Here is a 20,380-nt window from a genome sequence, read left to right on the forward strand (position 1 = left end):
GAAATAAATAAATGTTGAAATAAATAAATGAATAAATAAATAAATGTTGAAATAAATATATAAATAAATGCACATAGAAATGAATAAATAAATAAATATTTAAATAAATAAATACATGCATGAATAATTGTATAGGTAAATAAATAAATTAATAAATACATTTCTTATTTATTTTTTTATATATTTTTTAATTTACTTATTTTAACATTTCTTTATTCATTCATTTATTTCAACATTTCTACATTTATTTATTGGTTTATTGCCACATTTATTTATTTTTTAATTTATTTATTTCCACATTTCTTAATTTATTTATTTCTGTATTTCTGCATTTGTATGATAGTTAGGTAGGCGGTCCTATCCTCGCTCTAAAGCAGGATTAGTTTTTGAGCTGCAGCTCCAGTAGTTTTGGCTCTACTGCTCCTGTCTTGGCCTGCAGCGGCGACATTTTGAAGCTGTTGACCCTCATTCATTTTCAGCAGTTGTTACTGCAGTAAGGGTTATAGCAGCGATGTTGCTGTGCCATCCCTTTTGTTCTGTCTCACTGATACCCGAAGTACAGGACGGTGGAGTGTGCGACGGGACATACAGCAGCACAGCGGGGTGTGCGCCGGGACACTGAACAGCAAAGTGTGTACTTGTGTATACACCACTGTCCTGTTGTGTACTGGTGTGTAAAACACTGTTATGTAGGGTGTATTGGTGTATACACCACTGTACTGGTGTGTAAAACACTTCTTTACTGGAGCGCCCACGTCTGTTGCCTTGTGAATTACTGTATAAAAGACAACCGCTGTACTGCTGTGTCCCGGCGCGCGAGCGAGCCGCAACCAATCCTGCTTTAGAGCGAGGATAGGACCATAATTACCATACAACTGCAGAAATACAGAAATAAATAAATGAAGACATGTGAAAATAAATAAATAAATAAATGAAGAAATGTGGAAATAAATTAATAAATAAATGTAGAAATGTTGAAATAAATGAATGAATAAATAAATAAATGTTGAAATAAATAAATGAATGAATAAATAAATGCACATAAATATATAAATAAATAAGAAATGTATTTATTAATTAATTTATTTACCTATGCAAATATTTATGCGTGTATTTATTTATTTATTTATTTATTTATTCATACATTTATATGTGCATTGATTTATATGTTTATTTATTTATTTCAACATTTATTTATTTATTCGTTTATTTATGTATATATTTATTTATTTCTACATTTGTATGTGCATTTATTTATTTATACTTATGTACTTTTTTGGTCCTCCATAGTACAGCTCAAACACACACACAAAAACCTATACAGTATGTGTGTATATGTACAGTACTGTAAAAATGTTTTAGGCCCAGGGCCTAAAATTCATTTTTTTAAATGGGGGGGAATTCCCCCCTTAAATGTGTCACATAAGGGGGATTTCTACATTTTGGGGGGGATACTACTGGCGAACTTTACTACAGGTCTTACCTTGTCCATTTGAGAGTTTTGTTGCTGTGCTTCAACTTCAGATACCTGTTGAACTATATACATTGCTGTTACTTGTCTCTTGGAAATTAGCCTCTTAAACCTAATTTTACCAATTTTCGCCTGAAATTACATACTCAAACTTTAAAGCTTTTCACTCAATTTTATGAATTAATATTACTTAGAAGCCTATACAAAATTATTTTAAAACACTTAAAATTATTCAATTAAAAATGTAATGGTCAAAATATGCTAAAAAAAAAAAACAGGAAAAAGTTATATTTTTATTTTTTTATTTTCAGATCCGTAAAATAAAATATTTGAAAAACTGCTCCATTTTACTGGTTATTCGGTCTTCATAATGCATACATAATGTTGTTACAGGCATCAAATTCAAAATGAGTTAATATTTGCAACATTTACTTTCTTGTCTTTGTAGTGTTTTCAATTGAATGAGTTAAAAATGATTTGCAAATTGTATTCTGTTTCTGTTTTCTTTTTTCCCTTTTTTTTTTTTAAAATGTAAACTTTATGAATTAAATAAATCTTTGTTTCATGTCTTTCTTTGAGCTTCCAGACAAAGTTTTTTCTCTCATTAACACTAATTTAGTAAACAGAATACTCTATTTAAACCAATGGTAAGTTCCTTATTAGTGTTTCCTATAATAATATATAATAATCATATTGATGTACTGATGTACAAAGTGGGTGTTTACATTAATTTCATGTACAAATAGCTTGTAGCTTGTAGTAGTAGGAATAACATTGTAGGTTCCTGAACCTCCTAGTTCTTAGAAAACTAATTCACCAACAGTAAAAGACAAAGGACCTTCAGTTATAAGCAGTTTGCTTACTCTGGACTATTCAGCCCAGTGTGGGGCACTGGACCAAGTTCGGTGGCCGGATCTCAGCCAGCTTCAAACAGTCAGAAACCAGTGTAGGACCCAGTCCTGGTCCTACGTTGAAAAAGACACTGGGCCGAGTTCAGTGACCGAATCTCAACCAGCTTCCAGAACAGTCAGAAACCGAATAAGGCCCAGACTTGGTCCTACGTTCAAAAATACACTGGGCTGAGTCCGGTGGCCGGTTCTGGGCCACCTTTGAGGATAGTCAGAAACCAGCTAAGGCCCAATTCTGGGCCAGCACTCGGTGGCTATCTGGGTACGCCCTTGCCTACGAACCTACAAAGGCCTACGGACTTCCTCCTAGCATTCGGGGGCTTTGTTAGTTAACCTAAAGCACACAAGTTAAACAAACATGTAAAGCATAATCCTAAACCGCGTATCAGCTACCCATATAAACAATGTCCTGTACTGTACAAGTAGCGTGTATTAAAATAACGTGTGTGTGTGTGTGTGTGTGTGTGTGTGTATGTGTGTGTTAATAATTAGGCATAGAGACGTAAAGAACGTTTCCTTACCTTTCCGTCTTCTGACTTAAAATACTTTCTAGTCTCTAACGTTAAGTCATGAAATAACCAATAGTATAAAAACGATGCAGGACGATATCTGTGATGTATCTCTTCGTTTCCGTCGAAATAATCGAACACACGAGCGCCGAGGAAATGACTACGCAGTTATCTTTTTGCAGTCTAGCTTTTTTAGTTTCGTTTTCTCCCAACTAGAGCTGTTTTTATCCGGAGAGCCTGCCCACTTCCTATTTCCCCCAGTTTAATCAAATAACCGCTAGAGGGAACCCGCAAGTGAGTACTCAATGAATGGGAGTGAAAGAGCTAAACGGCTAAAAACTCAAATTAAAACGAATAACTAACTACTTATTCAAATATTCTTTTAATTTTCGAACCTAAATAAAAGTATTTTGCTAAAATTTAAAGTAGAAACGCACGAATGTTTCTATTTTTCAACAGAAAACTATTTTTCAACAACAAAGACGCTAGCGTTACTGCTACCGTGAGCTGTCTTCTGGGTGATCTGATTCTGAAGATACAGCCAAAGCATGTTTAGAAGCAGTTTAAACGCTTCTTAATTATGTCTGCGGTACTAAAGCGTGTGATATTCGTGATGTTGTAAAATATAAGTACGTATATAAGTATATACAAATACAAATATGTATTGCAATATTATAACAATTAAATAACCTATATTTTAACTCGGGAAACAAAGTTAAGTAGAAACAAAATAATTCAAAATAATACAATAAGTTGACAGGCTAAAATTTAAAGCAGTCAAAAAGATAAATAATTAGAACAGTAAAACATAAACCTAAATTAACACAAAATAATAGAACACTAAAAATTAAGTAGCTAAAAAACACTAAGATTATAAAGAAAGTAAACAATAAAACTAAAATAAAAATACAAAATAGAAAATAAAATAAATAAAAGGACAAAATAAATTAACAGGTAAAAGGCCAAAAGGTAAAATAGAAAATAAAATAAATAAAATGACAAAATAAATAAAATAAATAAAAAGATTAAAACAAAAAATCATTTAGTAACACAAGCAAGCTGAGGTGTAGAGTTTTCTGTAGTGAATTCCAGCTCACTGGTGCACTATAGCTAAAAGCAGATTTTTCCAGTTTAGTAAAAATTACAGGAACCTTACAGGTTATCCTGTCAGAGGAGTGGGTATTATAATTACTGTTGTTTATAGAAATCATGGATGAGATATAAGATGTGATTCTTCCTGTTTAAGGCTGTGTGCAGGTCATTTACAATGAGAATTGTTGCAAAGACGATTATATGCCTTTCTCTGATATCAGATTGACATACTAGACATAATAGTTTCAAGATGGTACTTATTTATATTTGCCAGATAAAATTAGAAAGGTCACATATGTAATATATGTAATAATATATGTAATAATATGTTCAATAACCAATTTTGCAAGCCAAGTATAATTTCAGACCTGATTTGTAATTTTCTGAGGATTAATAGCAGCGAGAGCATTAGCCACATGGAAAGAAGGTTTGGAATGTAAGGACATCATGGTGGTTGCGTGGCAGTAGAGGGGTAGCAAGTTTTTTTCAGTATTTTTAAATATATGACCACCTGTAACGAAATGTACATTAAAAACATGACAGATGTCTTTCTGGTCAAATATTAGGTGATCAATGACTAAGAGTTTGGATGGTTTGAATTTAAAAACGTAAACGGTTTAAGAACGCCACCCGGTGGCGCCTATGAAACATGTACAGTGCATCTGGAAAGTATTCACAGTGCTTCACTTTTTCCACATTTTGTTATGTTACAGCCTTAATCCAAATAATATTAAATTTATCACTTTCCTAAAAATTTTACACAAATACTCCATTATGACCATGTGGAAAAAGTTTTCTTGAAAAATAATAGAATAAAAAAAACAAAGAAAATCATATTTACATAAGGATTTACAGCCTTTACTTAATACTTTGTAAAACCACCTTTGGCAGCAACTACAGCTTCAAGTCTTTTTAAATATGATGCCACAAGCTTGGCACACCTCTCTTTAGGCAGTTTTGCCCATTCTTCTTTGCAGCACCTCCGAAGCTCCATCAGGTTGCATGAAAGACGTCTGTGCACAGCCATTTTCAGATTCTCTCCAGAGATGTTCAATCAGATTCAAATCTGGGCTCTTGCTGGGCCACTCCAGGACATTCACAGAGTGGTCCTGAAGCCACTCCTTTGAGATCTTGGCTGTGTGCTTTGAATCATTGTCCTGCTGAAAAATTAACCGTAGCCCCAGTCTGAGGTCAAGAATCTGGAGCAGGTTTTCATCCAGGATGTCTATGTACATTGCTGCGTTCATCTTTCCCTCTATCCTGACTAGTCTGCCAGTTCCTGCTGCTGAAAAACATCCCCATAGCATGATGCTGCCACCACCATGCTTGACTGTAGAGATGGTATTGGCCTCGTGATGAGCAGTGCCTCCAAATATGACACCTGGCATTCACACCAAAGAGTTCAATCTTTGTCTCATCAGACCAGAGAATTTTTTTTCTCACTGTCTGAGGGTCCTTCAGGTGCCTTTTGGCAAAATCCAGACGGGCTGCCTTGTGCCTTTTACTAAGGAGTGGCTTTTGCCTGGCCACTCTGCCATACAGGCCTGATTGGTGGATTGCTGCAGAGATGGTTGTTCTCAAGGGCGTAGGAGCGGGCTTGATATTGGGGGGGACACATTTGCCAATATGAACCCAAGCTGATTGGCTGTTTCTACTGAGAGGCGGGACTTAATACCTGAACAGGCTGCGTGATTGGTCCGGTCTGTCTCCTCATTAATAGTACAGCTGATCTGAGCCAAACGATATAATGTTTTGGGGGGACCAATTCACCTGTTTCTAATATTATTATCTAATATATGGGTGATGGGTTGATGAAGTCTGACTGAAGCTTTTGAAGCTTCTTCCTGATTGTGTCAAAAAGATTTGAGGCATCGAAGCCTCAAAGAAGAGTGACATCTGGTGGCGAAAATAAATTATTACAGCCTGCACTTTACCACGAAGACAAATGAACCCTGTAAGATTTACTGCTCACTCAATATCTGTTCTGATCTGATGATAACTATCTTTAATATTGAATTAATAAATAATTAATTAATATTTAATAACCATCCATAATATATTATTATTGTTATTGTTATTATTATTTAAAAAATGTAAGATATGAGAAGAAATATTTTGCCAGTGTATGGTGACCAGATGAACAGTGTTACGAAGATACATTTTTATTTAAGAACAAAAGTTTCTTTACAGTGTTTACAGTGTAAGCCTGTTTCTTCTTTGGCTTACAGAAACAACAACAACAACAAAAAACAACAACAAATTAATAGCTCTATCATTCTAGAGAACACAGTTCCACTGCTCAGAGCTCAGAGCTCTGGCTTGATACCCCTCTAGCCTGGCATTAGGCATGGTGCCAGCAGCTTTATGTTCCTTTAAAGTCGTATTCTACTGGCAATAATTCTCTACAAAGACTATAGGCTGTGTAAGTGCAATTGCACATCTTTGTCAGTTCATTAGAAGTGAATTATTTGAACTTTACACATAGATCTGTACATATAATATTCATTAAAAAAGACAACGAAAAACCTTTAAATGTAGATTAAAATTTCTATGCAGATGTACATTAGGCAAATATTTTATTTCACAAAAAAAACAAAAACAAAGGTGACATGTTTATTAAAACTGTTTATTAAAAATGTTTTTACATAGAATTCATGTAAAAAAACGGAAATTTGAACAATTATAAGATAGGAAGAATATCAAATACTGAGGTGCTCTTGTTCTTTGCATGAAGAACGAGAGCTCAGCATTGAGGAGGTGTTCTTATTATATATATATTTAAAAAAAACATTAGCACCCAAACATCCCTTTCAGACAGCTTTCTCTTGCGTCCACAGTTAATCCTGTTGGATGTGGTTCGTCCTTCTTGGTGGTATGCTGACATTACAATGGATACCGTGGCTCTTGAAAAGACTTGCTGTCTTGGTCACAGATGCACCAGCAAGACGTGCACCAACAATTTGTCCTCTTTTGAACTCTGGTATGTCACCCATAATGTTGTGTGCATTGCAATATTTTGAGCAAAACTGCTAATTGATTTTTTTTTACAGGTAAACCTATGTTTGAACCATTTCTTTGTCATCTGTAGTTTAATTTTTAGTAAGGGTGAAAAATCGATTATAATTGAAAATCTGATTTTTGTGAAAAAATTGAAGATTTTTTTAGGCCATTATCGCCCAGCACTAGACAACAGTAAGAGAGAAAGATTTAAAGTCTAGATTTAAAGATTGCGAGTATGTCTGAGTCCCGTATATTAATAGGGAGGTTACTCCAAAGTTGGGGAGCTTTATAAAAGAAAGCTCTTCCTCCTGCATATTTTTTTCTAATGCGCTGGACTAATAACAGACCAGCGTCTTGGGAGAGGTGTGAACATGGCAGATTGTAAGGAGTAAGAAGTTCTTCCAGATAATGCAGTGCCAGACCATTGAGGGATTTATACGTCAGGAGAAGTATTTTATAATCTATTCGAAATTTAACAGGGAGCCAGTGTAAGGATGAAAGCATAGGAGTAATGTGATTGAACTTTTTAGCTCTAGTATCCACTCTCGCAGCTGCATTCTGAACTAGCTGGAGTTTATGAAGCAATATATGTGGACATATATGTGGACTTCCAGCCAACGACAAGTTGCAGTAGTCCAGCCTCAAGGTTATAAATGCATGCACCAGGATCTTAGCATCTTCCAGAGAGAGTATACTGCGGATTTTAGCTATATTTCTTAAATGGAAGAATGCATATTTAACTATGCTACATATGTGTGCATTAAATGAGAGAACATATAGTTTTACCAGGTATAATTAAGTGACCGTCTATGTCTACAGTATTAATATTTAGGTTTTTATCAATATTAGGACCTAATAGAAGGACCTCAGTTTTATCAGAATTAAGTAAGAGAAAGATGTGTGGCATCCAATTTTTTATCTCTTTAATACAGTCTGTTATCTGATTTAGACAGAGGTCCTCCATATTGTACTTTAAACTGATAAGAGCATTCAGTACTGGATCTAATATACATGATGATGATTTTAATGAGCTAATTACACTAAGTAAATATTTTTCTATAACTGGGCTGAAATACTCTAGGTATGCCTCAGAGCTGGAGCAGCATTCATCAATATCTATAGCTTTGTTTTGGAAATGACACTGAATTTTTAGGAATCTAGGGTTGTCTCTGTTTTTCTCAAGTCTGTGAGTTTTGTGTGTCGCCATTTACGTTCAAGGAGTAAACATTAGGTAACTGCATGGCCTCCACATGGCTGGACATGTGCTTGTAAGCAGCGGCTGACAGCCTGTCCAAAAGTGTGCACCTCAGTTCAGCACAGATTTACATAGATCTTTCCAGTTACAGCTGAATTCACGCTTTTAATCCCAGAAAAACGCTGTTATTTACCTTTTAAAAGGTTATTTAAATGCTTGATTATTATTGTTTTCCTGTTTCCCTTTGGGTTTTGAGTGCTTGGCTGATTCTAAAGCGCTGACTCAGCTCTTGGTCGGTCTGGATCTCTGTCGCCAGACAGCGAGCGGGTGGGGGCGGGGCTGTATTGTTTAATATGCAATATATATTGTCAAAAAAACAAACAAATGCAATGTCAATTTTTTTCCAATATCCTGCAGCCCTAATATATACTAAAGCCTGCATGCCTGACAGAATTAAAATGACGAACACAAAATTGGTAGCAAAGTGACAGTTTGTGATCCAAGGAAAAAACAAATAGAAATGTTACCAATGTATTCTGATTTTAGTTTTGACATTTATTATGCAGTCCATCAAGGAAAGGCAAGGCCAAAATGAAGCTAATATTTTTCTTTTTACAATTAGATTTTTCATTTTAGATTTGACTTTAAAATACCAATATGGTAATGAAAATGAAATGGCAAATAGCCTTTTTAATATTCATTTTATATTTATCACATATGATCCGTGATCAAGTAAACAATGTAACAGGAAATGAAGTGATTAAATTTAGTTTTGAATTTTGTCGTAATATTTACACACATTTGGAAAAAGAAAGTGCAAAACAATATTTGCATTTTCATTTTAATGTTCTTATTTCAGTTTTATTTTTGGTTTTTTGGTTATTATTAAGTTGAGTGAACTTACCTGCCAGTTCAGAGATCTTCAACCTGTAAATTTAAAAATGTTTGTTGAGCCAAAGAAAAAATGTAATTTGAACCAACTTTTAGTTAATCTACACGTCTATGCTCTTTCTACAGTGCTGGTTCATACCGCTTTCCCATAAGGCTCCTGGCACCATATCGTTGCATATTGGGTGTGGCCTCTACCTTACTTACCATCTTTGGGTTGTCTGTTGCCCAAAGCTACCTTATCCTAGTCGTGCAGTAATATAATATATGTGTTGATTGCCTGTGTTTGTAGGCTGTAAGAGCACATTAACTTTATTGTGTGTTCTTAGTGATCACAGTATCTTGGCTTGAAGTTCACTCTTTACTCTTTAGCTTTGACTCAGTTATGTTGTGAATACATAACATTTTAAGTTCATTCAACTTAATTCAGTCAAGTTATCATATAGCTTTGACTTAGTTAAATTAAATAAATGTAAAATTGTATGTATTTACAATTTTACTGAGTCAAAATAAAATGATGACTTGACTAAGTTAAGTTGAGCCAATGAATATTTTTTTACAGTGTAGGTACATATTGCAGAGTGCTCAAATTGCTGTCTTTGGTCTATGCTAAAAACAAAGGATCAGTACCAGATAAAATATGTCAGGATATTCTCTGATCCTGATCCACAGGATATAAGTCATTATTAGAGTTATGTTCTCTAATCCCATTTGATCCTCAGGGACAAACGATGCAATCACATTACTTATGTGTGTGTAAAAATGTTACCTTTTTACATTTCACCTTCCTTCCTCTTTAATAAATAGTCAGACCAATGATGATGATGTGGAGGATGCCTTGTCAGAAACACAATGAGACAGTGAGAGCAGGACAGCTCAATACTTAAATGTCTAAAAAACCTAATAAATCAATTGTTTTTGGAATTGACACCTTAATAAAACAATGTTTGAAGAACTGCCATTTCTTAGTAAATATAGCAGTTTCTTTATAAAAAAGCTTGTGCTTCATTTAAATGCTTTATCTGGTTAATTTGCATTGTTCCATTATGAATCCCTAAATATAAAGCTCAACATCCAAGAATGAGGTAAGGAATACTGGGTACTAGTTAAACACTGTAATTTTAGCTTAAAAAGTACTTTGATAGTAGCAAGTTATTTCTTTTTATTCAAGAATCCAATACTTAACAACTACAATATATAACTAAATAATTATATACAATAAAAACAAATAGTTAAGGTTTTGCCCTTCTCTTTATTAAATTATTCATCAAATATTCATCACATATTCAACACTCATATAGCATGTTCTGGGGTCTAGAAGGGCAGCTCTAAAATAATGAGTTATCAAACAATCTACTGAAATACTGTATATAAAATATGTATATATTAACAGGTCAAATGTTTGTGTTGTGTTTGAGTTGAGGAGCACAAATTATTACAATGTATTTCTGATATTCCAATAAACAAAATCAACAGACAGCGAACCTCACAAAAGATACATGATCATTGACAGAATTTCACAGATACATTCACAGTTCAGTTCTGAGAGGGCAGAGACATTTCTCTGTTCTACAGTCCTTGAGGAATTCTTTTTGGCCATCATTTGTCCCCACTGTTCAAATTTTTTGCTTCATGTGGTGAATCTGGGGTAGTGTACATTCCTGTGTTTTAGGACTCTGGATCGCTGAATCTGGATCTGAAATCTTGGTCTTGTCACTCTGATTCACTTTTCCATTACCACCTGCACGATTTCTGTTCATTCTGATTAACGTCAGCAGGTCTCTCTGCACTCTGATCCGTTTTCTGTTCATTTAGATTAACTTCAGGAAGTCTCTCTGCACTCTGATCCGGTTTCTGTTTATTCTGATTAACTCCAGCAAGTCCCTCTAATCTCTGATCCGGTTTGTCTTCATTCTGTTTAACTTCAGCAAGTCCTTCTGCACTCTGATCCGGTTTCTGTTCATTCTGATTAACTCCAGCAAGTCCCTCTGCACTCTGATCCGGTTTCTGTTCATTCTGATTAACTACAGCAAGTCTCGCTGCACTCTGATCCGGTTTCTGTTCATTCTGATTAACTCCAGCAAGTCCCTCTGCACTCTGATCCAGGTTCTGTTCATTCTGATTAACTCCAGGAAGTCTCGCTGCATTCTGATCCGGTTTCTGTTCATTCTGTTTAACTCCAGGAAGTCTCGCTGCACTTTGATCCAGTTTCTGTTCATTCTGATTAACTCCAGCAAGTCTCGCTGCACTCTGATCCAGTTTCTGTTCATTCTGATTAACTACAGTAAGTCTCGCTGCACTTTGATCCAGTTTCTGTTCATTCTGATTAACTCCAGCAAGTCCCTCTGCACTCTGATCCGGTTTCTGTTCATTCTGATTAACTACAGCAAGTCTCGCTGCACTTTGATCCGGTTTCTGTTCATTCTGATTAACTCCAGCAAGTCCCTTTGCACTTTGATCCGGATTCTGTTCATTCTGATTAACATCAGCAAGTCCCTCTGCACTCTGATCTGGTTTCTGTTCATTCTGATTAACATCAGCAAGTCTCTCTGCATTCTGATCCGGTTTCTTTTCATTCTGATTAACTCCAGCAAGTCTCTCTGCATTCTGATCCGGTTTCTGTTCATTCTGATTAACATCAGCAAGTCCCTCTGCACTCTGATCCAGTTTTTGTTCATTCTGATGAACTCCAGCAAGTCCCTCTGCATTCTGATCCGGTTTCTGTTCATTCGGTTTAACTCCAGGAAGTCTCGCTGCACTTTGATCCAGTTTCTGTTCATTCTGATTAACTCCAGCAAGTCCCTCTGCACTCTGACCCGGTTTCTGTTTTTTCTGTTTAACTCCAGCAAGTCTCGCTGCACTCTGATCCAGTTTCTGTTCATTCTGATTAACTCCAGCAAGTCCCTCTGCACTCTGATCCGGTTTCTGTTCATTCTGATTAACTACAGCAAGTCTCGCTGCACTCTGATCCGGTTTCTGTTCATTCTGATTAACTCCAGCAAGTCCCTCTGCACTCTGACCCGGTTTCTGTTTTTTCTGTTTAACTCCAGCAAGTCTCGCTGCACTCTGATCCAGGTTCTGTTCATTCTGATTAACTCCAGTATGTCTCTCTGCACTCTGATCCAGTTTTTGTTGATTCGGATTAACTCCAGCAAATCCGTCTGCACTCCGATCCGGTTTCTGTTCATTCTGATTAACTCCAGTAAGTCTCGCTGCACTCTGATCCAGTTTCTGTTCATTCTGATTAACTTCAGCAAATCCCTCTGTACTCTGATCCAGTTTATTTTCAGTCTGATTAACTCCAGCAAGTCCTTCTGCACTCTGATCCAGTTTTTGTTCATTCTGATTAACTCCAGCAAGTCTCTCTGCACTCTGATCTGGTTTCTGTTCGTTTTGATCAACTCCAGCAAGTCCCTCTGCACTCTGATCCAGTTTCTGTTCATTCTGATTAACTTCAGCAATTCTCTCTGCACTCTGATCCAGTTTTTGTTCATTCTGATTAACTCCAGCAAGTCCTTCTGCACTTTGATCCAGTTTCTGTTCATTCTGATTAACTCCAGCAAGTCCCTTTGCACATTGATCCGGATTCTGTTCATTCTGATTAACATCAGCAAGTCCCTCTGCACTCTGATCCGGTTTCTGTTCATTCTGATTAACATCAGCAAGTCTCTCTGCATTCTGATCCGGTTTCTTTTCATTCTGACTAACTCCATCAAGTCTCTCTGCATTCTGATCCAGTTTCTGTTCATTCTGATTAACTCCAGCAAGTCCCTCTGCACTCTGATCCGGTTTCTGTTCATTCTGATTAACTACAGCAAGTCTCGCTGCACTCTGATCCGGTTTCTGTTCATTCTGATTAACTCCAGCAAGTCCCTCTGCACTCTGACCCGGTTTCTGTTTTTTCTGTTTAACTCCAGCAAGTCTCGCTGCACTCTGATCCAGGTTCTGTTCATTCTGATTAACTCCAGCAAGTTCCTCTGCACTCTGATCCGGTTTCTGTTCTTTCTGATTAACTCCAGCAAGTCCGTCTGCACTCCGATCCGGTTTCTGTTCATTCTGATTAACTCCAGTAAGTCTCTCTGCACTCTGATCCAGTTTTTGTTGATTCGGATTAACTCCAGCAAGTCCGTCTGCACTCCGATCCGGTTTCTGTTCATTCTGATTAACTCCAGTAAGTCTCGCTGCACTCTGATCCAGTTTCTGTTCATTCTGATTAACTTCAGAAAATCCCTCTGCACTCTGATCCAGTTTATTTTCAGTCTGATTAACTCCAGCAAGTCCTTCTGCACTCTGATCCAGTTTTTGTTCATTCTGATTAACTCCAGCAAGTCTCTCTGCACTCTGATCTGGTTTCTGTTCGTTTTGATCAACTCCAGCAAGTCCCTCTGCACTCTGATCCTGTTTCTGTTCATTCTGATTAACTTCAGCAATTCTCTCTGCACTCTGATCCAGTTTTTGTTCATTCTGATTAACTCCAGCAAGTCCTTCTGCACTTTGATCCAGTTTCTGTTCATTCTGATTAACTCCAGCAAGTCCCTTTGCACATTGATCCGCATTCTGTTCATTCTGATTAACATCAGCAAGTCCCTCTGCACTCTGATCCGGTTTCTGTTCATTCTGATTAACATCAGCAAGTCTCTCTGCATTCTGATCCGGTTTCTTTTCATTCTGACTAACTCCATCAAGTCTCTCTGCATTCTGATCCGGTTTCTGTTCATTCTGATTAACATCAGCAAGTCCCTCTGCACTCTGATCCAGTTTCTGTTCATTCTGATTAACTCCAGCAAGTCCCTCTGCACTCTGATCCGGTTTCTGTTCATTCTGATTAACATCAGCAAGTCTCTCTGCATTCTGATCCGGTTTCTTTTCATTCTGACTAACTCCATCAAGTCTCTCTGCATTCTGATCCGGTTTCTGTTCATTCTGATTAACATCAGCAAGTCCCTCTGCACTCTGATCCAGTTTCTGTTCATTCTGATTAACTCCAGCAAGTCCCTCTGCACTCTGATCCGGTTTCTGTTCATTCTGATTAACTCCAGCAAGTCCCTCTGCACTCTGACCCGGTTTCTGTTCATTCTGATTAACTACAGCAAGTCTCGCTGCACTCTGATCCGGTTTCTGTTCATTCTGATTAACTCCAGCAAGTCCCTCTGCACTCTGACCCGGTTTCTGTTTTTTCTGATTAACTCCAGCAAGTCCCTCTGCACTCTGACCCGGTTTCTGTTTTTTCTGTTTAACTCCAGCAAGTCCCTCTGCACTCTCATCCAGGTTCTGTTTATTCTGATTAACTCCAGCAAGTTCCTCTGCACTCTGATCCGGTTTCTGTTCTTTCTGATTAACTCCAGCAAGTCCGTCTGCACTCCGATCCGGTTTCTGTTCATTCTGATTAACTCCAGTAAGTCTCTCTGCACTCTGATCCAGTTTTTGTTGATTCTGATTAACTCCAGCAAGTCCGTCTGCACTCCGATCCGGTTTCTGTTCATTCTGATTAACTCCAGTAAGTCTCGCTGCACTCTGATCCAGTTTCTGTTCATTCTGATTAACTTCAGCAAATCCCTCTGCACTCTGATCCAGTTTATTTTCAGTCTGATTAACTCCAGCAAGTCCTTCTGCACTCTGATCCAGTTTTTGTTCATTCTGATTAACTCCAGCAAGTCTCTCTGCACTCTGATCTGGTTTCTGTTCATTTTGATCAACTCCAGCAAGTCCCTCTGCACTCTGATCCAGTTTCTGTTCATTCTGATTAACTTCAGCAAGTCCTTCTGCACTTTGATCCAGTTTCTGTTCATTCTGATTAACTCCAGCAAGTCCTTCTGCACTTTGATCCAGTTTCTGTTCATTCTGATTAACTCCAGCAAGTCCCTTTGCACATTGATCCGGATTCTGTTCATTCTGATTAACATCAGCAAGTCCCTCTGCACTCTGATCCGGTTTCTGTTCATTCTGATTAACTCCAGGAAGTCCCTCTGCACTCTGATCCGGTTTCTGTTCATTCTGATTAACTTCAGCAAGTCTCTGTGCACTCTGATCCGGTTTTTGTTCATTCTGATTAACTCCAGCAAGTCTCACTGCACTCTGATCCGGTTTTTGTTCATTCTGATTAACTCCAGCAAGTCCCTCTGCACTCTGATCCGGATTCGGTTCATTCTGTTTAACTCCAGCAAGTCTCGCTGCACTCTGATCCTGTTTCTGTTCATTCTGGATAACTCCAGCAAGTCCCTCTGCACTCTGAATAGGTTTCTGTTCACTTTGATTAACTCCAGCAAGTCCCTCTGCACTCTGATCCGGTTTCTTTTCATTCTGATTAACTCCAGCAAGTCCCTCTGCACTTTGATCCAGTTTCTGTTTATTCTGATTAACTCCAGCAAGTCCCTCTGCACTCTGATCCGGTTTCTGTTCATTCTGATTAAGTACAGCAAGTCCCTCTGCACTCTGATCCGGTTTCTGTTCATTCTGATTAACTCCAGCAAGTCCCTCTGCACTCTGATCCGGTTTCTGTTCATTCTGATTAACTACAGCAAGTCCCTCTGCACTCTGAATAGGTTTCTGTTCACTTTGATTAACTCCAGTAAGTCCCTCTGCACTCTGATCCAGTTTTTGTTCATTCTGATTAACTCCAGCAAGTCTCTCTGCACTCTGATCTGGTTTCTGTTCATTTTGATCAACTCCAGCAAGTCCCTCTGCACTCTGATCCAGTTTCTGTTCATTCTGATTAACTTCAGCAAGTCTCTCTGCACTCTGATCCAGTTTTTGTTCATTCTGATTAACTCCAGCAAGTCCTTCTGCACTTTGATCCAGTTTCTGTTCATTCTGATTAACTCCAGCAAGTCCCTTTGCACATTGATCCGGACTCTGTTCATTCTGATTAACATCAGCAAGTCCCTCTGCACTCTGATCCGGTTTCTGTTCATTCTGATTAACATCAGCAAATCTCTCTGCATTCTGATCCGGTTTCTTTTCATTCTGACCTACTCCATCAAGTCTCTCTGCATTCTGATCCGGTTTCTGTTCATTCTGATTAACTTCATCAAGTCCTTCTGCACTCTGATCCGGTTTCTGTTCATTCTGTTTAACTCCAGGAAGTCCCTCTGCACTCTGATCTGGTTTCTGTTCATTCTGATTAACTCCAGCAAGTCCCTCTGCATTCTGATCCGGTTTCTGTTCATTCTGTTTAACTCCAGGAAGTCCCTCTGCACTCTGATCCGGTTTCTGTTCATTCTGATTAACTTCAGCAAGTCTCTGTGCACTCTGATCCGGTTTTTGTTCATTCTGATTAACTCCAGCAAGTCTCACTGCACTCTGATCCGGTTTTTGTTCATTCTGATTAACTCCAGCAAGTCCCTCTGCACTCTGACCCGGTTTCTGTTTTTTCTGTTTAACTCCAGCAAGTCCCTCTGCACTCTCATCCAGGTTCTGTTTATTCTGATTAACTCCAGCAAGTTCCTCTGCACTCTGATCCGGTTTCTGTTCTTTCTGATTAACTCCAGCAAGTCCGTCTGCACTCCGATCCGGTTTCTGTTCATTCTGATTAACTCCAGTAAGTCTCTCTGCACTCTGATCCAGTTTTTGTTGATTCTGATTAACTCCAGCAAGTCCGTCTGCACTCCGATCCGGTTTCTGTTCATTCTGATTAACTCCAGTAAGTCTCGCTGCACTCTGATCCAGTTTCTGTTCATTCTGATTAACTTCAGCAAATCCCTCTGCACTCTGATCCAGTTTATTTTCAGTCTGATTAACTCCAGCAAGTCCTTCTGCACTCTGATCCAGTTTTTGTTCATTCTGATTAACTCCAGCAAGTCTCTCTGCACTCTGATCTGGTTTCTGTTCATTTTGATCAACTCCAGCAAGTCCCTCTGCACTCTGATCCAGTTTCTGTTCATTCTGATTAACTTCAGCAAGTCCTTCTGCACTTTGATCCAGTTTCTGTTCATTCTGATTAACTCCAGCAAGTCCTTCTGCACTTTGATCCAGTTTCTGTTCATTCTGATTAACTCCAGCAAGTCCCTTTGCACATTGATCCGGATTCTGTTCATTCTGATTAACATCAGCAAGTCCCTCTGCACTCTGATCCGGTTTCTGTTCATTCTGATTAACTCCAGGAAGTCCCTCTGCACTCTGATCCGGTTTCTGTTCATTCTGATTAACTTCAGCAAGTCTCCGTGCACTCTGATCCGGTTTTTGTTCATTCTGATTAACTCCAGCAAGTCTCACTGCACTCTGATCCGGTTTTTGTTCATTCTGATTAACTCCAGCAAGTCCCTCTGCACTCTGATCCGGATTCGGTTCATTCTGTTTAACTCCAGCAAGTCTCGCTGCACTCTGATCCTGTTTCTGTTCATTCTGGATAACTCCAGCAAGTCCCTCTGCACTCTGAATAGGTTTCTGTTCACTTTGATTAACTCCAGCAAGTCCCTCTGCACTCTGATCCGGTTTCTTTTCATTCTGATTAACTCCAGCAAGTCCCTCTGCACTTTGATCCAGTTTCTGTTTATTCTGATTAACTCCAGCAAGTCCCTCTGCACTCTGATCCGGTTTCTGTTCATTCTGATTAAGTACAGCAAGTCCCTCTGCACTCTGATCCGGTTTCTGTTCATTCTGATTAACTCCAGCAAGTCCCTCTGCACTCTGATCCGGTTTCTGTTCATTCTGATTAACTACAGCAAGTCCCTCTGCACTCTGAATAGGTTTCTGTTCACTTTGATTAACTCCAGTAAGTCCCTCTGCACTCTGATCCAGTTTTTGTTCATTCTGATTAACTCCAGCAAGTCTCTCTGCACTCTGATCTGGTTTCTGTTCATTTTGATCAACTCCAGCAAGTCCCTCTGCACTCTGATCCAGTTTCTGTTCATTCTGATTAACTTCAGCAAGTCTCTCTGCACTCTGATCCAGTTTTTGTTCATTCTGATTAACTCCAGCAAGTCCTTCTGCACTTTGATCCAGTTTCTGTTCATTCTGATTAACTCCAGCAAGTCCCTTTGCACATTGATCCGGACTCTGTTCATTCTGATTAACATCAGCAAGTCCCTCTGCACTCTGATCCGGTTTCTGTTCATTCTGATTAACATCAGCAAGTCTCTCTGCATTCTGATCCGGTTTCTTTTCATTCTGACCTACTCCATCAAGTCTCTCTGCATTCTGATCCGGTTTCTGTTCATTCTGATTAACTTCATCAAGTCCTTCTGCACTCTGATCCGGTTTCTGTTCATTCTGTTTAACTCCAGGAAGTCCCTCTGCACTCTGATCTGGTTTCTGTTCATTCTGATTAACTCCAGCAAGTCCCTCTGCATTCTGATCCGGTTTCTGTTCATTCTGTTTAACTCCAGGAAGTCCCTCTGCACTCTGATCCGGTTTCTGTTCATTCTGATTAACTTCAGCAAGTCTCTGTGCACTCTGATCCGGTTTTTGTTCATTCTGATTAACTCCAGCAAGTCTCACTGCACTCTGATCCGGTTTTTGTTCATTCTGATTAACTCCAGCAAGTCCCTCTGCACTCTGATCCGGTTTCTTTTCATTCTGATTAACTCCAGCAAGTCCCTCTGCACTCTGATCCGGTTTCTGTTCATTCTGTTTAACTCCAGGAAGTCCCTCTGCACTCTGATCTGGTTTCTGTTCATTCTGATTAACTCCAGCAAGTCCCTCTGCATTCTGATCCGGTTTCTGTTCATTCTGTTTAACTCCAGGAAGTCCCTCTGCACTCTGATCTGGTTTCTGTTCATTCTGATTAACTTCAGCAAGTCTCTGTGCACTCTGATCCAGTTTTTGTTCATTCTGATTAACTCCAGCAAGTCTCACTGCACTCTGATCCAGTTTTTGTTCATTCTGATTAACTCCAGCAAGTCCCTCTGCACTCTGATCCGGTTTCTTTTCATTCTGATTAACTCTAGCAAGTCCCTCTGCACTCTGATCCGGTTTCTGTTCATTCTGTTTAACTCCAGGAAGTCCCTCTGCACTCTGATCCAGTTTCTGTTCACTCTGATTAAGTCCAGCAAGTCCCTTTGCACTTTGATCCGGATTCGGTTCATTCTGTTTAACATCAGCAAGTCCCTCTGCACTCTGATCCAGTTTCTGTTCATTCTGATTAACTCCAGCAAGTCCCTCTGCACTCTGATCCGGTTTCTGTTCATTCTGATTAACTACAGCAAGTCTCGCTGCACTCTGATCCGGTTTCTGTTCATTCTGATTAACTCCAGCAAGTCCATCTGCACTCTGACCCGGTTTCTGTTTTTTCTGTTTAACTCCAGCAAGTCCCTCTGCACTCTGATCCAGGTTTTGTTCATTCTGATTAACCTCATCAAGTCCTTCTGCACTCTGATCCGGTTTCTGTTCATTCTGTTTAACTCCAGGAAGTCCCTCTGCACTCTGATCTGGTTTCTGTTCATTCTGATTAACTTCAGCAAGTCTCTGTGCACTCTGATCCAGTTTTTGTTCATTCTGATTAACTCCAGCAAGTCTCACTGCACTCTGATCCAGTTTTTGTTCATTCTGATTAACTCCAGCAAGTCCCTCTGCACTCTGATCCGGTTTCTTTTCATTCTGATTAACTCTAGCAAGTCCCTCTGCACTCTGATCCGGTTTCTGTTCATTCTGTTTAACTCCAGGAAGTCCCTCTGCACTCTGATCCAGTTTCTGTTCACTCTGATTAAGTCCAGCAAGTCCCTTCGCACTTTGATCCGGATTCGGTTCATTCTGTTTAACTCCAGCAAGTTCCTGTGCACTCTGATCCGGTTTCTTTTCATTCTGATTAACTCCAGCAAGTCCCTCTGCACTCTGATCCGGTTTCTGTTCATTCTGATTAACTCCAGCAAGTCTCGCTGCACTCTGATCCTGTTTCTGTTCATTCTGGATAACTCCAGCAAGTCCCTCTGCACTCTGATCCGGTTTCTTTTCATTCTGATTAACTCCAGCAAGTCCCTCTGCACTTTGATCCAGTTTCTGTTTATTCTGATTAACTCCAGCAAGTCCCTCTGCACTCTGATCCGGTTTCTGTTCATTCTGATTAACTCCAGCAAGTCCCTCTGCACTCTGATCCGGTTTCTGTTCATTCTGATTAACTCCAGCAAGTCCCTCTGCACTCTGATCCGGTTTCTGTTCATTCTGATTAACTACAGCAAGTCCCTCTGCACTCTGAATAGGTTTCTGTTCACTTTGATTAACTCCAGTAAGTCCCTCTGCACTCTGATCCGGTTTCTTTTCATTCTGATTAACTCTAGCAAGTCCCTCTGCACTCTGATCCGGTTTCTGTTCATTCTGTTTAACTCCAGCAAGTCCCTCTGCACTCTGATCCGGTTTCTTTTCATTCTGATTAACTACAGCAAGT

At 38.8% G+C, this 20,380-nt stretch overlaps 2 protein-coding genes across 2 annotated transcripts in view; both read right to left on the minus strand.

Annotated features, from left to right (window-relative positions):
- Positions 1-3,050, minus strand: part of LOC103032132 (uncharacterized) — a 214,680-nt gene extending 211,630 nt beyond the window's left edge. Inside the window, exon 1 of the mRNA XM_049466411.1 lies at positions 2,901-3,050. The gene's annotated coding sequence lies outside the window, so the exon portion shown is untranslated. The remainder of the gene's footprint in view (positions 1-2,900) is intronic.
- A 6,636-nt stretch (positions 3,051-9,686) lies between these two features.
- The window catches only part of LOC111188383 (protein NLRC5-like), a 55,330-nt gene continuing 44,636 nt past the window's right edge, over positions 9,687-20,380 (minus strand). Inside the window, exon 38 of the mRNA XM_049466663.1 lies at positions 9,687-9,724. Within this exon, the coding sequence (XP_049322620.1) occupies positions 9,687-9,724 (38 nt within the window). The remainder of the gene's footprint in view (positions 9,725-20,380) is intronic.

The sequence above is a fragment of the Astyanax mexicanus genome, chromosome 17 (assembly GCF_023375975.1).
Source record: "Astyanax mexicanus isolate ESR-SI-001 chromosome 17, AstMex3_surface, whole genome shotgun sequence".
NCBI lineage: Eukaryota > Metazoa > Chordata > Actinopteri > Characiformes > Acestrorhamphidae > Astyanax > Astyanax mexicanus.